The 16,559-nt window shown below is 36.9% G+C and overlaps 2 protein-coding genes across 4 annotated transcripts; one reads left to right on the plus strand and one right to left on the minus strand.

Moving 5' to 3' along the window:
* Positions 1 to 252: 252 nt before the first annotated feature.
* On the minus strand, positions 253 to 5,230 carry LOC121310761 (isopentenyl-diphosphate Delta-isomerase 1-like). Its single transcript, XM_041243700.1, has 5 exons — positions 5,011 to 5,230; positions 2,508 to 2,680; positions 2,064 to 2,156; positions 1,459 to 1,589; positions 253 to 713 (listed from the first exon to the last, which is right to left on the minus strand). Exons 1-5 carry the CDS (start codon positions 5,133 to 5,135, stop codon positions 396 to 398), a joined length of 840 nt encoding a protein of 279 aa, XP_041099634.1. The 5' UTR covers positions 5,136 to 5,230; the 3' UTR covers positions 253 to 395.
* A 214-nt stretch (positions 5,231 to 5,444) lies between these two features.
* On the plus strand, positions 5,445 to 16,382 carry LOC121310729 (leucine-rich repeat-containing protein 37A-like). Of its 3 annotated transcripts, XM_041243689.1 has the most exons (11): positions 5,445 to 5,788; positions 6,496 to 6,793; positions 7,780 to 7,851; positions 7,945 to 8,016; positions 9,312 to 9,383; positions 9,471 to 9,551; positions 10,577 to 10,648; positions 11,010 to 11,081; positions 12,332 to 12,406; positions 14,621 to 14,745; positions 15,444 to 16,382. In XM_041243689.1, the coding sequence occupies exons 1-11, from the start codon at positions 5,728 to 5,730 to the stop codon at positions 15,569 to 15,571; spliced, it is 1,128 nt and encodes a 375-aa protein (XP_041099623.1). In that variant the 5' UTR covers positions 5,445 to 5,727; the 3' UTR covers positions 15,572 to 16,382. The 3 variants fall into 3 exon arrangements, with proteins under 3 accessions (XP_041099623.1, XP_041099622.1, XP_041099624.1); XM_041243688.1 differs by having other exon boundaries at positions 5,445 to 6,793; XM_041243690.1 differs by lacking the exon at positions 11,010 to 11,081 and having other exon boundaries at positions 5,445 to 6,793.
* The last annotated feature ends 177 nt before the right edge of the window (positions 16,383 to 16,559 follow it).

The following is a 16,559-nucleotide window of genomic DNA, read 5'->3' on the forward strand; positions in this document are numbered from 1 at the left end:
GCACGCCGGCCACAGCACAGACCTTTAAGTAAAGTCACTTCTTAATATACAGTATTAATTCAGTATTTGGATATGATTAAGACAATGATGGAATATATCATTACTTGCTGTATACCATACGGTTTGTCACTGCATAAAAAAAACAAAAAAACCTGTTAAGCTGCAGTCAAGTATTGTTTTATTTCATGTTAACAAATAACGTGCAATATTTACATACTGTAACTGCACCAGAACATTTTACAAAAAATAAAGAAAATACCCTGTGTGCTGGTTACTGAGATGAATACCTAAAATAAAAATTACTGTGCAAAAAAAAATTAAGATTAAAATGCATGTAGCAGCTTCTGTACCGTGTGGTATTTGCATTCTATACAGACTTTGTTAAAATAAAGGCTTCACATCCTATGTATTTTGCCGTGGTCCATAAACTGCTTTAAATTCTGAAGGTTATCCCACCACTTGAACAGAAATGTCTCTGCAATCAGGCTGAACCACGGCGTGATCTTGATCTCGTTGTTCTTCGCCTTGATCAACATCTCTTTGAGCTCCTCCTTTGAGACGTAGCAGTGACTTTTGATTTCATTGGGGTCGGGGTTTAACTCCACCTCCTTCTGCACAAACAGAATGTAGTCAATTTCGTGCTCCCCCCATATCCCATCAGACTGCGCTTTGTAGTGAATGCGGGTCAGGTATGTCAGCTCATCTGGAAGTACCTGCATTAATAAGATGAGGAAGAGTTAGAAATCATTGCTGGCCATTGAGTTAGAGCTCATAGTGCTAAAATAACTTAACCTGAGAGAGCAGCAGGTAGTCCAGAATGAATGCTGATGGGTGTCTGAAACAACATGATAAATGTATAACACAACCCATTTAACTAACCCTGGGTTTGATTATATACCCTTTTCACTGCCCTTTACTGGGAAATCCAGCGTTTCAGTTGTGTTATTAAACTACAAAAACACAAAGCAAAACGTGACAAAGGCCAGGAAAATTAATTAAAACATAGTCTCAGGAACTATTCTGCAAACTACATGGACTTTCTTCCTGATCACAGAAGACACTGTATAGTGGGATAACTCAATGCTAAAGCAATTCCTAGGCATCAAGATGTTTCAGTGCAGTTTTCAGGAATTTCCCCCTCTGCATAGAACGAGCTTCGTTAGCCACAGTACGTAGTTATCAAGCTCAAGTGTGTCTTTACAGTAAAACCAGGAATGGATCAAACTGCTATGCAATGGGAGTCTTATTTGTATCCATGTGATTGCTTTAGTACTAAGTATGTTTACCCAAGACATACAATCTTTTCATCTAAAAACATATAAACATGCTTTCTTAATTAACCACTAATAAAATCTGCTTAAAACTTGAAATCCTGGTACTACACAGTGCCGAAAACAGTATTCAACAAAAGGTGTTCTGTTAAACTGTATTGAGGGTTTAGTGCAATGCTGGAATTACCTGCTCCATTGGGATCCCCAGCTCTGCTTTCAAGCGCCTCTGTGCTGCCTTCCTCACGCCAGCCGCATCCTGTTCCTCCATTTCCAGGGGCGTGTGCAGCGGGTGACTACAGCAAGTGTTAGTGAAACAACCTGCAAGAAAGGTAGAGAAACACATGGCTTTGAGCCTCTCCAACACGGAAGTGATGGGAGTTTTGTCCTACATGACTGTCATACAGTTTTCTATATCTATGAGGCACATACAGATTGTGTGTAAACATTTTCAAGGTAGATAAGCCACAGTTCTACTCTACAGAACTGGCAAAATGACTGCAGCCTATGTGGGAAATCATACGACTGACCCTTGTCAGAAGAGGTGGGTGACCGGCATTGATCCTTGTCTCCAGAAACAGGTTAATCAGTACAGTATCAAACACATGGCAGGACAGTTGTGGAACATCCCCTTCGGTCACAATTTTAAACTTTAATTTTAAGACATTTTAAAACAGTTTGTGAACTCCGTGGAGTTTGAGAAGTTGCTCTGAAAACTTTGAAAAAAAAAAAAAACATGAATTATAAAAATATACAGAGATAGGACACGGGATATAAGAAGAAAAAAAAACATACCTGGGAAGGTGATCTTGGCATCAGATCTCTGTTGTAGCAACAGTTTATCTTCATTATTAAACAGGAAAACACTGAAAGCTCGATGCAACAAACCTAAAGAAAACACATTTAAAATCACTTCCAAGTTATCTGAAGAGTGTCTTATAAACAGTGGCAATGTGGGAAATAAAGCGGGCAACGGAGAATTGGTTCAGAATTTAAAATTAGGGTTGATCTGTGAGGCCGGAGTTGACTGATTTGTCTATGTGATTCTTTGTAGGTCCTCAGAATAGACAGGACCTTGGTTTGACACGTCATTGAAAGGAATCCCCTTTACTAACACCCAATCCAAGTAATACCCAAACCCAACCTTGACGAGCTTACAAGATATGACTCCAAGAGTGTATGGCTGCAGTTCTTAATTAATAACCAATACCACTGATCAACACCAGTGAGTCATTGTACCTTCATCAATGTTTGAGTTTAAGTGGCAGTTTTTCTTTGTATCAGCTCCAATCGTCCCATCATTTTCATCAATAAGGATGCACATTTCAGAAAGAAGCTGGACCTGCTTCTCATCCAGGCTATCTGTGTTTACTTCTGGCATTGTCAACAAGCTTCCTGAATTTCCAAAATACCTACAAAAAAAATGCTGTTAGCCTGTATTGACATTTTAACAAACTGTATCTGGTATTACAATGATGCAAACAAGACTCTTATTGCATAGCAGTTTCACCCATTCCAGGTTTTACTATGCGCTTGATTAACCAGTGTATAGGCAACAAGCTCTGGTGTGTCTTATTAAACTCACAGTAAAAGCAGGAATGGATCAAACTGCTATGCAATGGGAGTGCGAAATGTTTACGTTGCTCCTATATGGATAGATATACGTGTGTATACAACCCATACAAATAATCAAAGAATACAATAGCCGCAAGAAACCCATGAGAGAGAAATAATGAACCAGTTTGAATACAGCGTGCCTGGTCTAGAACAGTGGTGCCCGTGGGTAGTAGCGTGGGAAAATAAAGAAAGCTTTAAACATATTTTCCAACAAAAGCACCACAGCAGTCTGTTGACACAACTTATGCTTATGCTGTGTACGTACTCTACATTGTTTTTTGTTTGTTTGTTTGTTTGTTTTTGTTTTTCCTGAAGGACTTCTGCCTTACGATCAACCAACTGAATATCTGTATTGTCTCTGCGGTAGCCCAATCATAAGTTAGCTGGGTGGGACATAAACTTTGTCTGTTTCAGTTAGAGATATTGACAGTAAGTTTAACCAATAGGAGAGTCATATCTGGCAAGTTTTACGCAACTGTCCAATCATAAGCAAGCAGAGGCTGTTCACGGTATTCTGCATAAAAATTGAGGGCGAGTGAGTAGCTAATGGGAAAGTGAAAGATCTGACAGCGATCCAATCATTCGTGAGCAGAGGCGGGTGGTAATATGCCAGGTAAGCACTGAATTTCGCTGACTTATTGATAAATATAATAAATGTCAGTATGTAGAATTTAATTTTCTATCTCTATATTTTTTTTTTTATTTCACCAGACAAGGGAAACACAGTTCATGTGAGTGCTGTTTAGCAGAATGTATTAACCAAGCCCTCAGAGAATTGTCAGTGGTACCCTAAACTGCCTCATGTACTTCTGGTAAGGGATACCAGAGCACAAATCTACACACCTTCATATGAAGTGTAATTAGGCATGTATGACGTTAAAGATCCTTCAGTAGTAGTTTTCATGTTTTGCTCAATCTCTTGAGTGCTGCTAATGGATTCTGAATTTTGCACCCTGCTTGGCGAATCTGAGGGACTGCTCTGCTGCGCTCGTATTTATGAAATTAAATAACACAAAGTAAAAGGGCACAAGGGCCAAAATAAACACAATACACAAAACAAGTACCTTTCAAATAATACACCACCAGCATTCATTTGTCTTTTCTTCTCCAAACTCTAACTCTATCCAGAGAGGATTTCTCCTGGCTTTTATAGTATGTGACTGGATCCCAATTAATCACTAACACCTGTAACAATTTTTTTTTTTTGTTCCTGGGTAGTAAGTGTTATTTCCTAATTGCTTATGCCTCAAAAGTATAGAAAATGGCTATTATTCCCCACAAACTTTGCTTTTGTGACCAGGACAGTGATATTTTGAAATATCATTATTTCCAATGAGAAAAACTGGAGCTTTTGTGTCTTTTCGTTCACATAAAGTCAGAAAAAAACAACACATGAATCCAAATTAACATGTATTTATACGAAAGCAATACAAAAATGACTACAAAAGATTTAGAAGTGAGTAGTTTCTCGAGATTTACGATTATACTGTAAAGACACAAATTCGCCCGTTTTCTCATTGGAAATAGTGATATTTTGAAATGTACCTGTCCTGGTCACAAAAGCAAAGTTTGTGGGGAATAATAGCCATTTTCTATACTTTTGAGGCATACGCAATTAGGAAATAACACTTACTACCCAGGAACAAAAAAAAAAAAAATGTTACACGGTGTTATTAACCAGTGTTTTGTTATTTGCAAACATAAGTTTTCCAGACTGATCTAAACAGAAGGCTCGTCGCTGTTGAAATAATATGCCCAAAGTGAAAATGTGTAATGGTATGTTGTAATCAAAACGAGAATGGGAATTCAGACTTGTACGAAATGATGTACTGTTGTTTATCGGTAGTTACATGTTCAAACCCCAGCACAGCTGAAAAGTAACCTGAAACAATAAACATTAAACTACATCATGTTCTTATTATTACTGTACATATATGATACACTTTGATGTGCACATCTGCTGCCTGGCCAATGCCAAACCCGAGATACAACAAAAAACACGCTCTGTAAAAATAACACACATTCTATTTTTGTTTGTTTGTTAGTTTATTTTTACCCATACATTCTCGTGGAATGTGCTGTAGCTAAGACAAGAAAACCAACAGAAAAACGACGTATAGCTTACCTGGCCCGTGTGTTAAAACAAGCAGCGCTCGTTTTTACTGCCCCAAACAGCGATGAGTTTGGCTTAGTCACAGTAAACCCGTCACAGGGCACCGTCCTTAGAGCCGCCCCCAAGCAGCGCAGCATCGCCAGACCCGACAAGCGCACCAATCACACAGAATGCCCTTACAGACAGGCGATCGAACCACAGCCGCTCGGAGCTGAGGTCCCAGCCAAAGCGCTGCTTCAGGCGCAGTAAACTGTTACAAAACAGCGTCTTACTGAGGCACTTACCCGCTTTGTTTTGTTAAGAAATACTAAATATACAAAAAAACCTCACTACTGGACTGAAGCGCTTGGAGGAAATAGACGGTTGTCAGCTGACACTAAATACCGCCCACCCTCACCACGCAAGATGGTTTTGACACAGAGAACACACCCTAAGAAATCGTGCATGTATTTTTTTAGATGCATCTCGCTGACTTATCCATTTTTAGCCCTCTGGTGGCGTATATTGGCAATACACCTTTTCACATATGATTCGTTTGGACGTTGTGTTTGAGAATCCTCCAGGTTAAACCAAATGGACTGAGAGCACTTCAGTGCGGCATTGGACTTCGTTTAGTATGTTACCAGCCTGGTTCAAATGGGTTACTTCAGTGCAACAGGAAAGCAAAACGGCCTATTTTCACTTTGTAAGGATAAAGAATAAACCAACAACCCAAACAGGGAATTATCAATGATAGGAAAAAACCTGATCACTCAAAACATGAACCACATGCAACTATTCGTGTTCTTTGGTAAACTACAGTATATACATTTTAACTTTTTGCTGTCCAGTGTCTGATATGTTTGATATTAGGTGTGATTTAGAAAATTGGTGCTAAACTGTTTTGAAAGTTTAACACCGGCGAGCAGACTACTGGTGCTAAATGATCAAACCCCACCCTAATCAAGCAACTCCCAAGATACATTATTGTTTAACTCACAGGGCTAACGTAAACATGTTTAATGTGGATCTCTTTTTTGTGTGTGCGCGGGAGGGTCTGCATTAGTAAACTACAACTAGTCTTAATCTAGTTTTAATCTGAATGGGCTCTAGCTAATCAACGTTTTGGTGCGCTGACATTGTGATTATCAATAGCAGGCTATCCTAAATACAAACAAGTGGATCAGACTCATTTCATTCTAGTTTTTAGGCCCATCAAGTGGACTAAAATTGATATTCAGCAATCGACCCCTATGCAGTGTGCGATAAAAAAAGGCGCGTTTAATGTTTAAGTGCTGTAGGCTACATGTATTACAAAAATACGATTGTTGTACTACAGCTTGTGATATTTTTTAAAAATGTGATATACAAAATCCGATTCGCTGATGAGGTCGACTCTAAAGTTTACAAAAAAAAATCGAACGCAAACGGAAAACTATAGCGAGACAAAATTCAAATTAAATCCCATAACTGTCTATAGATCGTCCCTGACCCGTGCCTTTTCATTTTGTTTTACAGCATTCTGTTTGTGGTTAATTTATTTCAACCGGCAAAACTTCAAAATGAGTCACACGTGGTTGCGAGGAAGCGACATTATCATCGCGATGGCAGGTTTTCCACATGTATTGCTTCTGCTGTCGTTATTTTGCTTCCTGGGAGATTTTTCTAACAATATTTTCGCCACTGCTGCAGCATTAGCGTGCCCACCGGCCCCATGCTTGTGTTTTCGAAACATTCTGTCCTGCACTTCGGAAGATAAGCGGTTAAAGTTGAAAAACATCCCCGCATTAGACTCAGCAGCAGACTTCTCTATCCTGTAAGTAACCTTTGTTATGATTATAAAACATTGCTTGCATTTTATGAATTAGTCATTTAAGAAATAACAACAACAAACAAACAAATAAATAAGTTACCGAACATGTAAGGTATGGCCCATGTGTTTTTTATTTTTTTATTTTGTTGGTGTTACAATACATTTTTTACATGTGTACTTAAATCTAATTACAATGTTATTATCCATAGTTATATGTAAGTACACAATTATATCGGAAAAGAGTCGGGTGGTTAGGGTTAGTGATAGGGTTAGGGTTATATATGGTGCAAATAAAATTCAACATGTACTGTACATTGTAACTATGCATAATAACGTTGACATTATGTAAGTAGAACTAAGTACACATGTATTTGCTATGTAAATAAACAGTAATTATAGACGCCTATGTAAAGTGTTACCCATTTTGCATTCACATATATTTCTTAACAAATTGGGTGGGGAAAGGGGATAACTGACCTTTCAAATTTCTAGTGAGAAAGGTCTGAAATTGCTAACGAAATGCCTTTTCACACTGCATTGTTTTCAGGTGTACACACAGTAAGCTTTCACAGCCGTTAGATGGCTCTGTATTGTTGTAACTACAGTATCTAACAGTGACAACACAAACCAAGGTTAGCACTGCAAACTGTGAATAGTAAACTGAATAGAGGGAAAAAGGGGACTTCATTGTTATGGTTGAAGGGTCGATTCATTTTTGCATGCCTTTTTTATAAAATAACATGAAATAATAAATTAACTTAAAAACAACAATCTCTGATTTTATCATAATATTGAAGTTTAAAACCAGTATACCTCTCGACACTAAATGGTCTATTATGGTAAGTACAAAGGGAAAGTAAAAAAATGAATCAATAGCTGTGAAGAGCTGGACTTGAACCTTTGCTGCAGGACAGACAACAATGGTTTATGTTTGTATCATGAATGCACAGTAATTCTGTATGATAAATCTGCTTTCTGTTTTCTTTAAGAGATTTCCGTGGTAACAGTATTTCCAAATTAAAAGGAGCGACATGGGCTCAGTATCAGAATGCAGCATACCTGTAAGTAAGAGATGCCAGAATATTTTAAACATACGCTTTGTTGAAAAGTATTGTACTGCATGTCATTTTAAATAACACTCTTCTTTTTTATAGCAATTTGAAACATAACAATCTGACGGAAGTAAACAAACTCTCCTTTGCTGGCCTGTTCAAATTAAAATATCTGTAAGTTTCATTTAATATTAAAAACTGTATTTCTACCCATGTTATGTATCTGGGTAAACTTGGGCATGGTTTATCATTCAAGGAACTGTTTCACCCTGAAAACAAGGAAACAGCTGTTCTCCTCATTGTAGAATTTTGGAACGTTATTATAGAACAGATTAAAAAATGAACAGGAAATCATAGACTGCCTATATGATGCAGTAAGATGCATAGCTATGTTTTACAGTGCCCTTTGTGGCTTGAGACTATGTTTCAGGCCACTGCATGACACACCAGGGGAGACTTGGGGGTGTGACACAGCAAATCTGACTCAAACTATGTCTCCCGGTCTACTGGAACCAGGTTTCACAACACTGTTGCTGAAGAATTGGCTTTGTATTCCCTCGGCTTAAGCGACCATCAATACTAAAATTGAAAACATACTACAGTGTTTGTTATATTACAGTAACCTGTTTGGTAAAGTTGGGATTTCAGTTTTGTGTGAAATACATTATAGAAGCTAAGGGGTTCACCTTCATTATAGATGCAGTTTTTACTTTGCAACAAGATTCATTTAAAGAATATTGAAGTTTGAGGGAAATACATCTTTTGAAAATTGTTAATTTGACCAGGTAACCAGTGCATAGCTTAAATCATACCCTCTGCCACTGTTTCATTGATTTACATATCATTTGTTGTGGTCCAGCCTGTTAGTGTTAGTTTCTTAATCTTTTCCCCTGTGTTTTGAATGCAGGGGAATGAATACATGTTTGGACTTGTTGTTTGGGGTGGTGTTGTGTTGCGTTATCACTGAACTCTGAGATCTTCAGCAGCAACATGTTAGAGAAAGTGCACAGATTTCTGTGTCTGCCTGCATATCTTCACCTTCCACAGATAATGATCTCCTCAGATGGGATTCTGCCTCTCGCAGACCAAACTAGGTTGAGGAGTATGTTTTCCCAAGCTGTTTAAATTATGGTATTCATTTAATGTATTAGAAGGAGATTGGGAATCTATAAGAAAAAGATTGAACACTCTACTAGAACTAGCCTGTATTGATACATTCAGTAATGCACTGCTGTTAAATTCCTGTTCAGTCTTTTCTACTTCAGTAGCCCTTTCTGCTGGTGCCAAATTATATTTCTGATTTGGAACTGCAAGAAACAAATACAGAAATGTGTTGTGTGGCTTGTTATTGACAGTCTGACTGGAGGGGCACATCCCTTTATTTTATTTATGGAATTATTTTGTTATCAATTGTACTGCTTTTGTCTTCTCATCATGGTATTGAAAACATGTTATGCTTTTTCCTGCAGGTTTTTATCTGACAATCAAATAATGTTCATGACAAGTTATGCCTTTGAGCCACTGTTACATATCCAATTAATGTAAGTTAAACACAATGCAATCTAAAATTCACCTCTCAGTTTGTTTCGTTTTATTTTTATGTTTTTAACAGTTTGTTTATCTTACAGTGATCTCAGTAACAACCAGCTCATTGGTATTCAGGATGATCTTTTCAAGTCAAACTCCGGATTCCCTTACTTGAAAGTATTGTAAGTTGCACTGTGCACATTAGTGTTATAAAATATGCGTAAAATGTGGGACTATGTTAAAACATAATCAGTTAACAGAGATCCCTGGTAACATGGGTGAATAGACTCAGCCACACGCCCTGGGGGGTTAATTAACAAGAAGAAGAATGAATTCTGCAAACACACACTGAATGTAAGAGTATTAACTAAACAGCGGTCCTTGTCAAAAAGGAAAACTATGAAAGTAAAGTGATTAAGAAATGTGTGGCACTGTAGTTTAACCTGGTGCAATTATAAAAGCCTGCCTATGGCAGCACACATACAGCAGCCCATTGTCTAAAAAGAAAACCCAATTCCATAATCATAATCATATGCAAGTCATGGAGTGCACCTCTGTCCTGCGTGACAAAGTCAGTTTCAATATAAGTTTGGGCAGAAACACTTCATCTACTTACAGGAACCCCCACTTTGTCTGGTGCAACAGTTTATTTGCACACTCACTTTTTCAGCAACTTGACTGAGTTAATACAGAGGTATACCTGGCCCATATCTCCAGTAGGCCCTTTGTTAATGCCGACTGGCAGTGTGTGAGTACCTTACCTGGGATTTAATACAGGACATGACGTCAAATCAGAGTTCAGTTGCTATTATGGTTTCTCCATGTAAAATATATAGAGAGAAAGAAGTTTAAAAATGGTAACTCCTCTCTATCATGCCATCACGCTTAAAATGTTGCTTGGATATTGTTTTTCTATTTGAATTCTTTTGACTTTTCTAACAGGTTCTTGGTTATATGAAACTTTTGCCCATAATGATCCAGACAATGGTTGGTCTAAATACTGGCACTCCTTATATCTGTATCTGTTGGTGTTTCTGTCGGGGACTATTTATTGGGTGCTTATAAACATTATAAATGTAACAACATTACAATGGAAAAAGGTCCAGCAGTTTATAACAAGGATTGGTTCAATGTTTAATGCTGCAACTAGAAATGAAATACTACAGAATAATCACTTATATATAATTTTTTTCGTATTTGGAAACAGAGATCTGAGCAACAACCACATTGTAACCATTGGCTGCGATGCTTTCGGAATGCTTTCCCAACTGCTTTTCTTGTAAGTGCAGATATTTATAAAACCATGCTATTCTGTGCTGTGTAACATAATATGCCACATTGAAAACACTGTGAAATAAAGAACACCATTTCAAATCCAAGTTTTATCAGAACTAGACATTTGTGACCAATATTTGACAAAGAGAAGGAGATGTGATACCTTTTATTGGACTAACACAATAATAATTAATCACAAGCTTTCGAGATCAATATTTGAAATTAACCATTAAGAATGAATGACTAGACTAGAAGCAGTAGGCATGCCAACCACCACAGGCTTGACCCTTAAGTTCCTAGTTTCTGCACTAAGAATTTAAATTGTATACAAATTTAAATACTGTTTTATTAAAAAATTCCTGTAGGAATATGAGTGGCAACGATCTGGATTTCATAGGCGATCGTGCTTTTGAAAATATGACATCATTAATGTATTTGTGAGTATGTCTGTAATGTATTACCTGTAGCTTTTGTGTTATTTATTGATAGGTACAGTATTCGGACAAGTGAGTATAACAAGCAACATGACATGTGGAATCTGCCATTCTCTTTTATTGGGATTGACTCATTCTGTTGAAGTCGGACTCAGTGGGAAGGGTTAGGGTTATAACTAACTTTTAAAATATTTTCAATCAGAACCTTATAAAGAAAATCTTCAGCACATGTCAGAAAATAACAATAACTGGAGCATGCATCCATTGTACTTGGAGACATCAGTACTACCCTGACCTCCTTGGCTTATACCCACTCACATGCCTGTTATCTAGTCAAATACTGTACTTATCACAAGTGTCACAGAGTGTTTACAAGAAACTCATTATTTTACCATTGCTGTATCCAGTATTGTCTGTATCGCAGTGTTATATATTTCAATATAATCACAATTTTTTTGTAAATGGTTACGATATTTCTATTCATAGGTAAATCAAGCAGTGAATTACTTTTTTTCCAACTTTTACTTGGAAACGTTTGCCAGGAGAAAAAGATGTATCGCAGTGTATCCAGTTGACTCTGTCTCTGGCTCTGATTGGAATGAGGGGCGTATTGTGAGAACACAAAGTCAGCATTGTTGCCGGAGAGATTGTGAACTGGTTTATTCAGAAGAGAAGTGGTTTTCCTCAAGAGTAATTGTTGAAAAATGTATTCCCCTGTTGATTTATGAGCCATGGTGTGTGATTACAAATTGTGAAATAGAACACTGTTATAGACAACATGGGGCACAGCAAAGGTAACACTTTCATTATCACAGTGGTGCTACCGCTACTCTAACACTGTATAGCAGGAATCATCAAGTGCTGCTTGGAAATTATTTCAATGTTCCTGAAAATAACAGCAGCGCTCCTTATTTCAGCAATTTAGAACCCATTGTCAGAGCAACCTTTAAGATATTTAGGATATTTATGCAGCATTTTTCTCAGTGACAGCTTAAAAATACTGTTTATTCATGGAGTAAAGCATCATTGTTGTTGTGTAATGTTCATCGATTGCTTGCATGACCTATCCAGAGGTATTATTCAAATGTGGATTATTTGCTACTGGTTTGTAATGACACAAAACCTGTTTGATATTTGTCCTTGAGTTCAAAGAAAGGGTAGAATAGGTACGCTACACCACATTTTTAAATTGTTACTTATTAAAGCATCAGCAACTGATTAATGATAAAAAATATGTTTTCTGTTCTTTTTAGGGATATCCACACAAGCCAAATCTCAATAAAAACGCTTGGAGTTATACTGCATAAGACAAAAAGTGTTATAAACCTGTAGGTATTATTATTATTATTATTATTATTATTATTATTATTATTATTATTAATGGACACCGCAGGCATGTGTTTCAAATAACAGGATTGATATTTTGTCCCATACATATAGCTCTCACACACATTTACATTTTCAGTTCAGATAAAAAAAAAAAAAAAAAAAAAAAAACATGTAAAAGAAGTACAAGTAAATACCAAAGAATAGGAAATTGGATTGTAATTTGAATTTGTGATATTTTTATTTGTGTTCATGTAATATTGTTTATTAGAATGTATTAACCAAGCCCTCAGAGAATTGTCAGTGGTACCCTAAACTGCCTCATGTACTTCTGGTAAGGGATACCAGAGCACAAATCTACACACCTTCATATGAAGTGTAATTAGGCATGTATGACGTTAAAGATCCTTCAGTAGTAGTTTTCATGTTTTGCTCAATCTCTTGAGTGCTGCTAATGGATTCTGAATTTTGCACCCTGCTTGGTGAATCTGAGGGACTGCTCTGCTGCGCTCGTATTTATGAAATTAAATAACACAAAGTAAAAGGGCACGGGGGCCAAAATAAACACAATACACAAAACAAGTACCTTTCAAATAACACACCACCAGCATTCATTTGTCTATTCTTCTCCAAAATCTCCAACTCTACCCAGAGAGGATTTCTCCTGGCTTTTATAGTATGTGACTGGATCCCAATTAATCAGTAATTAACAATTACCTAATTAAGGCTCCAGCCACATTCTCACATGTATTTCTGACAGGGAGGTATTTAACCCCCTTCCTTCCGATCAAAACACATAATAGAAAAATCATAATAATAACAAGAACAAATATCTATCAATCTATCGAGATATATATCTGTATATATATATATATATCTATATCTATATATATATATATATATATATATATAGCATAATAACAAAATAATATATACATTAATAAAGGGGTGGGCACACGTCATAGGCACTTTGTAGGGGGATCATGACTTTCACGTTCGATTCAATATATATTCAGTATGGCTGCCTAGTCATAGTGGCAGTTTCCCCACTGTCTTTATTACTTCAAAACGGCTGAACAATTGACTTTAATGAGTATTTACTCGTTATGCATAGATGTATTTAGTTGAAGAGGATCAGATGAGACGTGTTGCTTGATTTAAATGAAGCAGTGTTTCTGATCTTGTTTCTCATTAAGCATTCCTGTAAGGGAAAAGTATGCCTTTGTAAACACACCGTCCCTTCCACTGCTCCTACTGCCTACAATCATAAACTATTCAAGCTGGCAACATCATGTTTACAGTGTTATGAAAACTCCTTGGGCAAAATCAAACGACACCTTTTGCTTTGACCTGTCATACTGGGGTCATGTAACTTTTTCATTTCTGGATGATAAGGACCTATTGTTGAACTTGGTACACACATTCTGTATTTCTGTAAGACAAGTTTTAGTATCTCCAAAACCATTTGAGCTAGTGACTTTATATTTTCAGGGTTATCAAAACCTTCTCAAGACATTGACCTCTGCCCTAATGTGGCTGCCATATTGAGGCCATACGATTTTTGAAGTTACAGCTGCAGAGGGACCATACACTTTGAGTTATTGTGTTAATGTTTGACACAGCTGTATTCTTTGAATCTCTTAGTTATATTACCAGTGTTGTCCACAGGCTATTTGTCGAGCCAAGTGAGACTCTGGCTTCGCTTCACATCTGAATCTGTCTCGGAGCCGAGCAGGGCAAGAGGACGGGATTCATGATTTTTCCTCATTACATTAGCTATCGATCTGTCTGCAAATCTGATTTAAGAAGTAATCCAGACAAAGATTACTCTACAACATTTAATATTGCATGCACACAGTTTGAAAGAAGAAAGCATAAGAAGTCGATAACCTTACCTATTTTACCATTCAGTGTCTAAGGCTGAGTATCTTGCTCATCAGATCCTCTCAGAAGCATTTTTCTCCTCTTTGCTTACTCAGCCCATTGTTGAATTTAAGTTGTATTCAGTAAGATATGAAGTTGAAATTGAAGAAAAATACAACCATAACCTCAACTCAAATACAGTGCCTCTTAATACATGTACATGTGACTTGACGCGCTCATTGCGTGTGACATTGTGATGTCAGTTTACATTGAAATTAGTATTCTGCAGTACTTCTACAAGATCTTTGATCTCAGGAACTGATCCAATCCACCTCTATCTTTTCCCTCTCTAGGTATCTGTCCCATGCCAGTAAATGCTGTTTGTGCATGTTCCCAAGTCACGCTCGCTTCTATCTTAGCAGAACTTTGGAACTGGATTGCAAAGATTTGAAATGTGAAATAACTTTGAAAAAATGCTGTAAGTTATAGTATTAAATAAGCTTACTTAAAATTTGTATCATAACCCCTGACACACAAAAAACAACCTTTAGCTATGTTTACAATATTAAAAGAGGTACCACACACTTAGCACTATTATTGGGTTTACATCAAATCTCTGAGTGACTGTCCACAACAACTTTGTAAGATTTTAGAATAATATTAACACCCAAGTGGCTTTGAAACATTCCTTTTGTCATCCTAGCTTTTTTTTTTCCCCTGAGAATGGTTAGCCTACATATGTCATTATTTGATAATTGGTTAGATTAAGATTTTAGGACATAAAAAAAGATTTGTTAATATTGTGTGCTAAATGAAAGTCTTTGCAAGATACTTGTACAATGTACTTTTAACAGTTATGGTGAAGCACTAGTGAAGCTCAATACCTCTCATTAGTTTGATTAACAATCAGAATCATACTTTCATTAACCTTTACAAAGACAGCAAGCAAATACAAAGTGAAACAACTGTATGTGTTGTGTTACACTGCATTGTACTGCTACTACTTCAATAATATTAATAATAACAAGCCTGATTGTTATTGTTATTTATGAACATGTCATTTGTCATTATTACTTTACCCTTTAAGTTTGGATTAACATGAAAACTTTACACAAACAGTGTCACTTATTAAAGTGTTGAAAGTCATTAATATTGTACATTCTGCTGTTTTTGCAGATCCAAATGAAGAAAATTCCCTGGAGTCTGTAAGACCCAGCTGTAATCAGAGGATTCCTGAGAAAACACCAAACATGAATGAATCCAAGAGTTTATTTAGGCGTAACGACTTTAACTATTATATCTGATATGAAAAGTACTACTACTGCTGTAACCATAAACAACACAGACAAACGTGTGGATATTAACTGTGACTTGCTTGCTATTTTCAGTTTGCTCTCCTTTGCTTCATTGGATCGGAATGCCAAAGAGGCTCCGTGTTTATTTCAGAGATCCTACCTCTTGAGAAAGAGAGGCTCCAGACTTCCATCATGCTAGTAGGATTTGCTAGTAATGAACCCTCTACACAGACTCCATCCAATTCCACTAATAATATTTTTACTGGTTACAAAGAATACTTTAAACAATAATATAGTATACTAATAACGGTATATCATATTATATTATTGAAAACTAACATTAAGAATATAGCATTATACATGTATAAGTAGGGTACTTCAACAATTTTAGATTCTCCCATTTGTGTCAAGCAAATCAGCCCTGTTCCAGCAGGATTCAGCTTCTCTTTCGTTCAGCTCTGAGTGGTTCAGCGAAGGCCACGACAGGATGAGATAGCCATCTTTTCACATCACAGGTATGAGGGACAATAAATAGCCTTTACTTGATACCTGCAAGATATCTGGACACGTCATTCAGGAATACCTTCTTTACATTCCAGTTAACTCAAATGTGCCTATCTTACAATATGATCAGTTTCAAACCCTATTCGACTAATCCTACATTATCTGGATCAATATTCAGATGCGAGAATGACACTCCTTCTGGGCCATCACATTTAAATAGCATTCGACAATGCTTAACCATATGGCAAAAAGCAGGGCAGGGTTTTGGCCCTATAAATGCTCTCCTGATCATTCATTTTATGACCAAACTCCTCAATACGATCCAAGTCATTATTTTATTACTACAACATTTCTAAAAAGCTCTGCAAATGTCTATGATATTCTTTGAGCGCTGGATGCGGAAGCAGCCATCTCCTTTGTTTGTGTCCATCTTATCTCTGTGGTGCAGCTGCTAGCTATATTGCTCACACGCCTTTTTTTTGGCTTCATTCGG

This window comes from Polyodon spathula, chromosome 3 (genome assembly GCF_017654505.1).
Source record: "Polyodon spathula isolate WHYD16114869_AA chromosome 3, ASM1765450v1, whole genome shotgun sequence".
Lineage (NCBI taxonomy): Eukaryota > Metazoa > Chordata > Actinopteri > Acipenseriformes > Polyodontidae > Polyodon > Polyodon spathula.